A 12,661-nucleotide genomic window follows, 5' to 3' on the forward strand; every position below is an offset into this window, starting at 1 on the left:
AAAAAAAAAAAAAAAAAAAGTAAAACTTGGCATGTAAACCTGGGAGTTGGAGGTTTACTGGAGGGAAGGAAATGATGCATTGATGGAAGAAAGGTACCAAAGTCATGCCTGTTCATAAAGTTTCCTAGAGCAGACCCTGCTGGCCCAGTAAACTTACCTGATCCTGATGAGCAGCTCCTAGGCCTGTGTGTGTGTGTGTGTGTGTGTGTGTGTATTAATTTAGCTTTTCCTTTTTTGATTAAAAAAATTAAGATTATATTGACCTAGAGTAAATGCTCATGTTTAAAGTACTCAATTTGAGAGTTCCCATCATGGCTCAGTGGTTAATGAATCCAACTAGGAACCATGAGGATACAGGTTCAATCCCTGGCCTCACTCAGTGGGTTAAGGATCCGGTGTTACTGTGAACTGTGGTGTAGGTTGCAGATGCGGCTTGGATCTGGAATTGCTGTAGCTGTGGCTGTGGCTGGCATCTGTGGCTCTGATTTGACCCCTAGCCTGGGAACCTCCATATGCCGAGGGTGCGGCCCTAAAAGCACACATACAAAAAAGTACACAATTTGATAATTGTGGTACCTAGGAAACCATCACCACAATCAAGACAATGAATATGTCCTTAATCTTCAAAACTTCCTTGTACTCCTTTTCTAATTCCTCCCCCACCCCCACAGTAGTTACCCACTTCCATTTCTATCACTATAGATTGATTTGTATTTAAATAAATTTAAATTAAAAAAAATGGGGAGTTCCTGTCGTGGCTCAGTGGTTAACAAATCTGACTAGGAACCATGAGATTGCAGGTTTGATCTCTGGCCTCTCTCTGTGGGTTAAGGATCCAGTGTTGCCGTTGAGCTGTGGTGTATGTCACAGATACTGCTCGGATCCCGTGTTGCTGTGGCCCTGGCATAGGCCAGTGGCTACAGCTATGATTAGACTCCTAGCCTGGGAACCTCCATATGCTGCAGGTGTGGCCCTAGAAAAAGACAAAAAAAAAAAAAAAATTTGGGGAGGGGGAGTTCCCTGCTGTGGTGCTGTGGGTTAATGATCCAGCTTACCTCTGTGGAGACAAAAGTTTGATCCCCTGGGTCAAGGATCTGGCATTGCTGCAGCTGTGGCATAGGTTGCAGCTGTGGCTTGGATTCAGTCCCTGGCCAGGGAACTTCCACATGACACGGGCGTGGCCAAGAAAATAAGAAAAATTTTTTGTGTGTGAGTTTCTATATTTTCAGCCCCTTAGAGCTGCACTGTCTGACATAGTAGTCACTAACTGCATGTGGCCATTTAAATTTTAATTAATTAGGGAATTCCCTGATAGGCTATCTCTTAGGATTAGGTGCTTTCACCACTGTGGCGTGGATTCAATCCCTGGTTTAGGAACTGAGATCCCACATCAAACTTTGGCATACTACGGCCAAAAAAATTTTTTTTAATTAAGTAAAAATATTTAAAATTAAAATTTCATCTCTTCAGTTGCATTAGCTGCATTTGAAGTACTCAGTAGCCACATATGGCTGATGACTACCCTGGCAGCATAGAATGGAGCACTTCCACCATCACAGAAAACTTTATTGGATGGTGCTGCTCTAGAATTCTTTAACAATTCTCATAGGCTGACTTTTGTTTCTAAAAGTTGAAGCCTGGAAGAAAGTTCTATCTAAATGAGGTTTCCCTTGGGTGGGATGTTGCCACTTGTGTATCCCTAGAGGTAAAAGCAGAGGGCCATTTGTTGGGTAAGGAGAGGTTCTTTGTAGTTGCATGTTGAGAAGTGGATGATCTTGACATGGCCTGGGTTTGACCACATGCGTGAAGAGGTCTGGTGTGAGTGACCCTCCCTGGTCCAAGCCCCCCTACTCCTACCACAACCTGTTCATGAAGCAGCAGGTGGTTGAGGCTGAAGCTAAAGAGAGAAGAGATGGGGATGTGGGGTCTAGAGTCTGGGAGGGTCAAGCGGGTAAGACAAGTGAGAATGGAGAGAGGAGAGGCGGGAACTGCTGCAGTGGAGGAGGAGGTGGATGTTGATGGCAATGGAGAGGGGGAGCCAGGGAGTCTTGAATAAACCCGTGACTGTTTGGCAGAGTCATTTTAGAGAAGCAGAAATGGCTCACGGCCTTCTTGGCACACTTTCTTCTTCCCTGGATCCTGCCTCCTAACTGATTTAATTTGTTGCTCTATTTAAAATGGCAGAGTTCGCAGAAAGAAAGAGGACCCAGCTAGAAGGAAACAGCCTGAGAAGCGGCATCCCTAAGGACTATGTGTACTCGCCACTTGACTGTCTTTCATTTTTTATTATTTCAGATTTGAACAACGTCCCAGATGACAAGTGCCTTGGTGACTAGGGTAAAGGGTGATAAATAAAACATTTCTATTTTAAATGGTGGATTGAATTGGTTAGGGCCAAGGCAACTGTGTTTTAGGTCTTTCGGAAATTGGAAGATGATTAAAAGAAGCTTCTCTTCGGAAAATAACTTAAGATTCGGTATAAGACCCAGGCTTTATTCATGTGACCCACAGCCTTTAAGCCTTTGAGTTGGCCAGAAAGCACCCTTTCAACCATCATTTTGGGTTTGAGAGTGTTTGCCAATAGGTTTTGCCCTTACAATTTCAGAGGCAAAAATTCATGGTGACTGCAAGGCTATTCATGGATTTTTAGTGCTGTACACTCTTAGCAATTTGCAATTTTAGCAGAAGAACTAAAAAGGTGTCGGTGGCTTTAACCATTTTTTTGGATTTTTACCAATCTTCTTTCAGATAGTAAATGTGTTTTTGGCAAGACTGTTACTACAGTGGTTCTCTGACTTGAGTGAGTATCAGGGGGGCTTATTCAAGCCTAGAATGCTGATCCCCATACCCGGATATTCTTATTCAGTAGGTCTGGGGTGGACTACAGAATTTTCCTTTCTGACAGTTTCCCAGATGTTATGCTGCTGGTCCATGGACCACACTTTGATAACCACGGATCCTGTGGGGATTTAAATGCACCTTCAGTCTGAGTTGCTTGGGAGATTATGTTGAAGGGGGCAGTAGTTCGTTTGCCTCTTTTTTAAAAAAAATAAATTAAGTATTACTATTTTTTTGCTTTTTTAGGGCTGCACTGCTGCATGTGGAGGTTCCCAGCCTAGGGGTTAAATCAGAGGTACAGCTGCCAGCCTACACCACAGCCACAGCAATGTGGGATCTGAGCTGTGTCTGTCACCCACACCATGCTCACGGCAACGCCGGATCCTTAATCCACTGAGAGAGGCCAGGGATTGAACCCACATCCTCATAGATACTAGTCATATTCATTTCTGCTGTGCCACAACGGGAACTCCAAAACAGTATGATTGATTGATTGATTGATTGATTGATTGCTGTGACTGAAATATGTGGAAGTTCCCTGGCCAGGGATGGAATTCAAGCCCTAACAGCAACCCAAGCTGCTGTAGTGACAACGCTGGATCCTTAACCCACTGTGCCACAAGACAACTTCAAATTTTATTATTTGTATTGAAGTGTAGTTGATTTACAATATTGTTTTAGTTTCAGATGTGCAATATAATGAATCAGGGGTTTTTTTGGTAATTATATTCCATTATATAGGTTACTACAAGATAACTGTAATTGCTATAATTCCCTGTGCTCTCTAGTAAATCCTTGTTGCTTAACTATTTTACACATAGTTGTCTGTGTCTAGGAAAGGGAAAAAAATCACAGTAGGAAAAGCACATATATGGTAAAGATTGTAAGCCAGTACTTGGATTAGAAAACAATCAAAAAATCATGAAAGTAATCATTTCCCCCTTTCTGACTCTGTTTTGCTGCTGTGGGGTTTGGGCTGGAGTGAAGAGGAGTCTGCATTCCCTCTGGTGATCTGGCCCCTCAGGGCTGTCAGGCCATTCCCTTCAGGTGAAGGTCAGTTGTGCTGATGGAGCTTTTCCCCTCCCCCAAACCCTCTTCTGCCTCCCCGAAACAGGAGACCAGGAAGTAGCTCACACTTGCTCATTCAGAAGCCTCCTGATTTGCTCGTGACCCTGAATTTTTGCTGCATCCTGGAGACGCTGCAGTCTGGCGGTGGTGTGAGGATGTCATGTGAGCGCCTAGAGCCTTGGGGTGGCCAGGTGGCTGGCCCCTGAGATAGCATCAGGAGACCTGGCTTCTATTTCTGGGTGGACTTCAAACTCCTGAGGTGATCTTGGGCACGCCTCCCCACCCTTGACTTTACCGTTTTGGCTCCTTGTGTTTATGAAGCGTATCTCTCCCCACCCTCTACCCCCATCCCCCATTCGCCATCCCTAAAGCAGCAGAAAAACAAAAAACCCAGGTCTGGTGAGTGGCCACCAGGGCATTTATGAGCTGATGTGCAGAACTCTGAGCGCCTGAGGAGAAAGCTGCTGTGCGAACACAATATATTATTAATAAAATGTAAAAAAAAAAAAAAAAAAAAAAAAAAAAGGCATCACACCCTCTGCTAATAATAGCTGCTTTCAGCTGTGGGGGCAGCTCTGACACACAGGCTCCCAGCAGCGTGAGGGAGAGGTGACTGTGGCTTTTGAATTTGCATCATATTTAAAAGAATATGAAAATAGATTTTTGTAAAACCTTTTAAGCATATTCATAGGTATATTTGTGAAGAAAATATGACAACAGACCTGGAAAAATCAACGTGGGTCAGCCAAATCATCCGTTTCTTTTGACTTTTTTTCATGGTATTTCAAAGTTTTATAATGTGAGCTATTCCATACGCATTTTGTCTGAAGTATTAGGAGTCAGTTTCCTCTTCCCATCGCTGCTGGTAAGTGATTGATGCCCCTTTAAACTCTATGGGGGGAAACTTAGAAATCAGCTAGTGATTACTTAATCATTCAAGGATTATTATTCCCTCTACAGATGCATGAAAGGGCCTCTGCTACGTGCTAGTGTAGATACTGAAAATATGGTTCTTCCCTTCAGAACGTTGTAGGTAGTTTTTTGGGTTTGTGTGTGTGTGTGTGTGTTGTTTTGGGTTTTGTTTTGTGTGTGTGTGTGTGCGTTTTTTTTTTTTTTTTTTTTTTTTTGGCCATGCCCATGGCATATGGAAGTTCCCATGCCACGGATTGAACCCTAACCACAGCAGTGACAACCTGGGATCCTTAACTTGCTGTGCCACCAGGGAACTCCAATGTATAGGTACTTTTGATTAAAAATATGTTAGCAAGAGGAGTTCCTGTTGTGGCTCAGCAGGTTAAGAACCCGACTAGTATCCATGAGGACGCAGGTTTTTTTTTTGTTTTTTTTTTGTTTTTTGTTTTTTGTTTTGTCTTTTGTTGTTGTTATTTCTTGGGCCGCTCCCGCGGCATATGGAGGTTCCCAGGCTAGGGGTTGAATCGGAGCTGTAGCCACCGGCCTACGCCAAAGCCACAGCAACGCGAGATCCGAGCCGCATCCGCGACCTACACCACAGCTCACGGCAACACCGGATCGTTAACCCACTGAGCAAGGGCAGGGACCGAACCCGCAACCTCATGGTTCCTAGTCGGATTCGTTAACCACTGCGCCACGACGGGAACTCCGAGGATGCAGGTTTGATCCCTGGCCTCCCTCAGTGGTTTAAGGAGCTGGTGTTGCTGCAAGGTGCAGTGTAAATTGGCAGCTGCAGCTCTGATTTGACCTCTAGCTTGGGACCTTCCATATGCATCAGGTGCGGCCCTAAAAAGAAAAAAAAAATTAAAAAAAGATGTGTAAGCAAGATATTATATAAAGAGACCATCACATCCCCTTTTTGTGCATTATTAAGGTGTGCCTGCAGTGTTCGGGAAAAAGGTAGAATCCTGTAGCATCACTGTTCCCTGCCAGGAAGAAGCCTGGACATTTGTTCTTGTCCCTGAAAGGGAGTTTGGAGTTGGAGGCTTCTTGAGGATGTTGGGAGAACTTGTCTGCAGAAGGCAGTGGCTACCCTATTCTTATCTAAGGGAGAGAAGGCTGCTCAGGTAACAGATATGCAGCAAGACTCTTAGGGACCATGAGACTGTCTGCTCTCTTCTGTCCAGCGAGTGATGGTTTTTCACCCCACAGTGGAAGCTTCCTAAGGACAGGGCCCTCCCCTAGGTCTAGGCCTGGGACTCTTAGCCCTGAGAAATTCCTCTGGGAATTGCTTGGGAAGCTTTTTTTAATTTTATTTTTTTAAATTGAAGTATAGTTGACTTAGTGTTTTACTAGTTTCAGGTGTACAGCGAAGTGATTCAGTTATACTACACACACACACACACACACACACACACACACACACACACACACATTCTTTTTCAGATTCTTTCCCCTTACAGTGTATTACAAAACATTCAGGAATATGGTTCTCTGTAATATGATATAGATCCTTGTTGATTATCTATTTTATGTATGGTAGTATATATAGGTTAATCGCAAACTTCTAATTTATTTCCTCCATAAATTTATTTTCTTTGTCTGTGGGTCTATTTCTCTTTCTGGGGAGCTTTTAAACAGATACAGAAGCCTGGGGTTACCCCGCAGAGATTCTGATAAAATTGAACTGGGGCCACTGTTCTAAAAAATTCCCCAAAAGGAGTGTAATGTGCCATCAGGGCCGAGAAGCCAAGTTGAGGCTGGTTGAGTTTATCTGAAAGTCTCTGCTGGTCCCTCAGAAGCTTTTTGAATGGAGGCCTGACCTGAGGCTCTTTTCCTAAGATGGCACCTCTCCTGATCCCACTTCCTTGCAGGTAGAAATGGCCGCTTCAAGCGCCACTTTTTTCCCCTGTGGTTCAGCTGAACCTTGGGCCAGTTGCTTTAGAAACATTGGTCCCCTCAGTTCTGGAATCCCTGGTCTTGAGCCAGTATCCCATCCCTAAACTAAGGAGCCCTCCAATAAAAGCCATGTCATTGCAGCGGGATTCCCCTCAGCCCTGATCGCCCTGCCAGGAATGTGCTGACCAGCTCCAGGCCCATCACCCACATTAGCCTTCTTGCTGCTGCTGCTGTGTGCCCTGTGCTTTTTGCCTGCACTGTTTTCTCCCCCCTTGAGGGCATATCCCCCAGGCTCCTTCTGGGAATGTATGATGTATGGCACCTGGGGAGACCATCTGCTTGGTTTATAGGGCCAGGATTTCCTTCTGCTAAAGTCTGTACAGAGAGCCTCAGCCTGTTCATTACTTTTCCTACATGTCTGTGTTCTTTTTTTTTTTTTCTTTGGCTTTTGGCTTTTGGTGTTTTAGGGCCACACCCATGGCATATGGAAGTTTCCAGGCTAGGGGTTGAATCAGTGCTACAGCTGCAGGTCTATGCCATAGGCACAGCAACAACAACCCCAGATCCGAGCTGCGTCTGTGACCTATACTGAAGCTTGCAGCAATGCTGGATCCTTAACCCATTAATTGAGGCCAGGGATCGAACCCGAGTCCTCATGGATACTAATCGGGTTCTTAACATCCTGAGCCACCATAGGACCTCCCATCTCTATGTTCTTTTGTGTTTCACCCCAGCCTGCAATGATCCCTTCTGTCTGTCTGTGTTTTTGAAAGGATGAAACCTACAACTGACATGTTAATTAGAAGTCTACACATGGCCTGTTTGTCTGCTTATTTCCAACTTTTAGGTTTTGGGGAATATGTCCATAGCTTGACGAGGATTCTAAGTAGTGGCCACTTTGAGCCATTCTGTTGGTCCAGAGAACGGAATCCAAGATGGATAAAGAAGAATAGTTTGATTTGATAGCCGGGGAAGAGGGCTGGAGAGGCTGCTAAACGATGGTGACCTGTTGGGATGATGGACCACTGACTGCCGTCGTTCTTGTTTGTTCTCTTTCCTCTCTCTTCATTTTCATTTGCTCTTTTGATCCTTGTGTTACTGTTGTCATTACCTCATGTTTACTTGCATTTTCTGTCTGTCTGTCTGTTTTCTGTGAGTTGTTGTGTCTGGGTTGCCAGAGACAGCTGGTGCGTCCTGAGGTGCATGGATACCTCGCCCCTGCCACCAGTTCCCACCCTGCACCCTGGCTGGGTGCCCTGGGGCTTTACCCCTCATCCCTAATTTGCTCCTCCCTCCTCCCGTGCTGGTGTCTTAGTTGACCTCATCATTCCTTCTCTGCTCTTGTTTCTTTTTAAAGAATTTTCTCCATCCTGCCATGAACATACTTTGTCATTAGCAAATCTTTGTCTTTGTCATTAGCAAATCATTCCTTTGCTATTTTTTTTTTTTATTTTAGGGAAAACACAAAGTTGTATATCCTGTCTTATCATCAAGAGACATGTAGGGGGTACTTTCTTTCCCTTTGTTTAAGCTAACTATTTATTTTTATTTTATTTTTTTGTCTTTTTGCCTTTTCTAGGGCCATTCCCATGGCATATGGAAGTTCCCAGGCTAGGCGTCCAATCAGAGCTGTAGCTACTGGCCTACACCAGAGCCACAGCAATGCCAGATCCGAGCCTCGTCTGCAACCTATACCACAGCTCACGGCAACACTGGATCCTTAACCCACTGAGCAAGGCCAGGAATTGAACCCACAACCTCATGGTTCCTACTCAGATTTGTTAACCGTTGCACCACGACGGGAACTCCTAAGCTTTTTTTTTTTTTTTTTTTTTTTTTTTGCCTTTTAGGGCTTCACCTGAGGCGATGGAGGTTCCTAGGCTAGGGGTCGAGTCAAAGCTGTAGCTGCTGGCCTACACCACAGCCACAGCAACTCGATATCCAGGCTGTATCTGCCACCTATACCACAGCTCATGGCAATGCCAGATCCTTAACCCACTGAGTGAGGCCAGAGATCGAACCTGCAACCTCATGTTTCCTGGTTGAATTCGTTTCCACTGTGCCACAACAGTAACTCCATATTCTGTCATTCTCTATAATGAGTGATTGGATATATTTCCCTGTGCTATTCAGCAGGACCTCATTGCTTATCCATTCTAAATGTAATAGTTTGCACCTACTAAACCCAGACTCCCAGTCCCTTCCCGGCCCCCCACCCTTAGCAACCACAATTCTGTTCTCCATGTCTGTGAGTCTGTTTCTATTTTGTAGATAGGTTCATTTGTGCCATATTTTAGATTCCACACGTAAGTGATATCATATGTATTTGTTTTTCTCTTTATGGCTTACTTCACTTAGTATGAGAATCTCTAGTTGCATCCATGTTGCTGCAAATGGCATTATTTCATTCTTTTTTATGGCTGAGTAGTATTCCATTGTGTATATATACCACGTCTTCTTGATCCATTCATCTGTAGATGGACATTTAGATTGTTTCCATGTGTTGGCTGTTATGAATAGTGCTGTAATGAATCTAGGGGTGCATGTATATTTTTGAATGAAAGTTTTGTCCGGATATATGCCCAAGAGTAGAATTGTTGGGTAGTTTTGTATTTAGTTTTCTGAGGAATCCCGTACTGTTTTCTAATGGGTTAATTTTTTGTGCTCTGAGCATTATTTTACGTCATCTTCAGGTAGGAAATATGACTCCCTGTTGACAGGTGAGGAAATAGAGGCTAAAAGATGTTCAATAGCTTGATGTACATTAAGCAGTAGTTTAAATGGTAGAGCCTGGGATGTCTCATGCCAGAGCCTACACTCTTTGCTATTAAACTCTGCACACTCCAGCTGAAGGAGGAGTGAATGTTGTGTTGCCAGGCAGTGGGCCTTGATGATACTTCTGTGCCAGCATTCATGGGATGGGATGCTGTGAGGTCGTTAACTTCTGTGCCATGATGGGAACTCCTGAATATTTCTTTTATTATAGTTGATTTACAATGTTGTGTCAATTTCTGCTATACAGCAAAGTGACCCAGTCATACATACATATACGTTCTTTTCTTATATTATCTTCTGTCGTGGTCTCGCCCAAGAGATTGGATATAGTTCCCTGAGCTATGCAGTAAGACCTCATTGCTTATCCATTCTAAATTGGTTGTACGACTCTGAACTGTATTCTCCTGGAGATGATTTAGTACCAGTTATGAGACTGGAAGTGGTCACAGTGGGAATGTGACAAATCACGGTGGGTCTTAGTGGCTCAAGTTCTGTCATTGTCACTGTCATTGTGTAAATCAGCAGGGTGGCATTCTCCCAGTTAAGATTCTCAATGTTCTCTTTCTTTGCAGAGCCTGTGTCATCTTGGGGGTGATATTTCTGCTGTCATCTGTGTGTATAGTGGTCAAAGCTATCCATGACCTCTCAACTAAGCTGCTCCCAGAAGTGGTAAGTTTTTTCTTTTTTCTTACCAGTCTTTCCTGAGGCTACCAGCCTCCTGTGTTACCTCTCAGCACAGATGTGCTGGGGAGGTTGGGCAGGTGGTGAGAAAATGTGCAGTATCTGCAGTATCCGCAGAAGAACCATTGCAGGATGTGAATGACTTGGTGGGAGAAGTTCTGGGAAAGACGAAAAGATAGTTGAGCTGATACTATGGTCTTTGTTCGTCATCCTAGGTCTTCTGACTGCTTTGAAAGTCTTTTTTGGAGTTCCCATTGTGGCTCAGTGGTTAACAAATCCGACTAGGAAACATGAGGTTGCGGGTTCAATCCCTGGCCTTGCTCAGTGGGTTAAGGATCTGGCATTGCCGTGAGCTGTGGTGAGGGTCGCAGATGTGGCTCGGATCCCGTGTTGCTGTGGCTCTGGTGTAGGCCGGTGGCTACAGCTCCGATTGGACCCCTAGCCTGGGAACCTCCACATGCCGTGGGAGCGGCCCTAGAAATGGCAAAAAAAAAAGTCTTTTATGTAAAGAGAAATGGGTGGTTTTTTTTTTTTTTTTGGCTGCATCCACAGCATGCAGAGCTCCCTGGGCCAGGGATTGAACCTGTGCCACAGCAGTGACAATGTGGGACCATTTTTATATAGCAGAGTGATCCACTCCGTGTTGTTTACATCTGTTGTTCTGCACCCATTGGATGACTGTTTTAATAAGAATTATTCTTTTGTATTGCACCTCTATTCAATGCATAAATCTCTTTAAGTCTTTTGGCACAAATGACATTCAGATGCAGAAACTGGAGGACACAATTTCATATTCAAGTGTGCTTTATCCTCTGGGTGAGATACATTACCTACTTTCACCCCCCCCAGGTGAATGCTATATGATAAATATTTTTACAGTGTCTTATCAGGCTATTTCCTTAGAAGGCAGCAAATATACCTACCAAGAGACAAAGATGCTCCCATTACAATGACTCCTTTTACAGATATTCCTCAGACATATTGAGGGTTTGGTTCCAGACCACCACAGTAAAGTGAATATAGCAATAAAGTGAGTCAGGTGATTTTTTTTGTCTCCCAATGCGTAAGTTATGTTTATATTGTGCTGTAGTCTTTTAAGTGTTCAATAATCTCATGCCTTAAAAAATGTACATACCTTGATTAAAAAATACTGCAAAAAATGATAACCATCATCTGATCCTTCAGCGAGTCATAGTCTTTTTGCAGTGGTAACAATCAAAGATCACTGATTATGCTCACCATAACAAATAAAATAATGATGAAAAACTTTGAAATAGTTCGAGGATTACCAAAACGTGACATAGAGACATGATGTGAGCAAATAAATGTTCTTGGAAAAATGGTGCTGCCAGACTTGCTCAATGTAGGGTTGTCAGAGACTTTCAATTTGTAGGAAGATAAAGAATGCCTTATTTACAAAATGCAGTAATGCAAAGGGCGAAGTGTCCTGTGTACAAATTGTATAGTGATTTAAATGTAAAAGTATAGGCTCTTGCTTTAGGATATGATTTGCTTTGAGCTTATCTATGTGTACTATCTTATAAAAGATCTAAATTATGAGACCTTTAATTTCACTTTTAGAAAAATATGTTCATCCTTTTGGAGGTGACGTATCGCATGTGGACGTGTGTGTATGTGTGTGTGCTCATGCGTATTTATGGGAAAGATGAAACTGAAGTGGAGCAACACACTGCATTTAGTAGAGCTATTAAAGTGAACTGCTTTAAGTTGTGCTGTGTATCCAACCCCCCTAACTTGTACCTGAGATCAGAGCCATGCCTTTAGTAACTCCCCAAGATCTTAACCATCATTTATCATTGCACCTGGCAAGGAACATGCTCTCTAACTTCTCAGTGACATAGAGGAAAGAAGGATGCCAGGGTAGGCATGATGTTTTTCAGCAGAGCTAGCTCAAGCCAATAACACTGTGTCTTACACTCCGTAAGCTTCATCTCACCTTGATCTTCCTGATTCCCTGGGATGCTGGACTGTCCCATCCATTTCCTCTCTCAGACTGGCTATCCTGTATCCCATTCCATCAGAATCTGAAGCGTAGTTAAAATGCAGACATGAGAGTATTAAGTGGGATTAATTCAGATGTCAGTCAGATAACATCTTTGCATTTTACAGGGGATGGAAATCTGACTCGATTCTAAGAAATGTTTATTGGTGGGGATTTTCAGCACTGGGCTAGTTGACACATTCATTTATTCAGGCATTAAAAATTGATGTGCAGGAGGCTCATTTGATGTGGGATGGATAGCTGTGCTCATGGACCCTTGTTTGTGACCTTCCTTGTTTTTTTCTTGAAAGCTGAACTGTTTTTAACTGGGAACCATCTCCTGTCTGCCCTACAGTGCAAATACTCATAAGAGAAGAAGCTCACTGAATTAAGCATGTGTCCAGTGCCCACCCTGGGTGGGTTGGAGAGGGTGAAGAACTCCGTGATTGTACTGAGTCTGGCCCTGTGCTGGGCAGGCCCACACCC

The 12,661-nt window shown here is 43.7% G+C and overlaps 1 protein-coding gene across 5 annotated transcripts in view; it reads left to right on the top strand.

Annotated features, from left to right (window-relative positions):
* The window catches only part of TMEM163 (transmembrane protein 163), a 464,307-nt gene that overhangs the window by 402,299 nt on the left and 49,347 nt on the right, over positions 1-12,661 (top strand). For all 5 annotated transcript variants that reach the window (XM_085001414.1, XM_085001412.1, XM_085001413.1 and 2 more), the window contains one exon: positions 10,065-10,161. In XM_085001414.1, the coding sequence (XP_084857540.1) occupies positions 10,065-10,161 (97 nt within the window). The remainder of the gene's footprint in view (positions 1-10,064; positions 10,162-12,661) is intronic.

Source organism: Sus scrofa, chromosome 15, assembly GCF_054392235.1.
Source record: "Sus scrofa isolate SSC_HxYL_T2T_F1_AM1 chromosome 15, Sscrofa_HxYL_maternal_Yorkshire_Landrace_v2.0, whole genome shotgun sequence".
NCBI classification, from domain to species: domain Eukaryota; kingdom Metazoa; phylum Chordata; class Mammalia; order Artiodactyla; family Suidae; genus Sus; species Sus scrofa.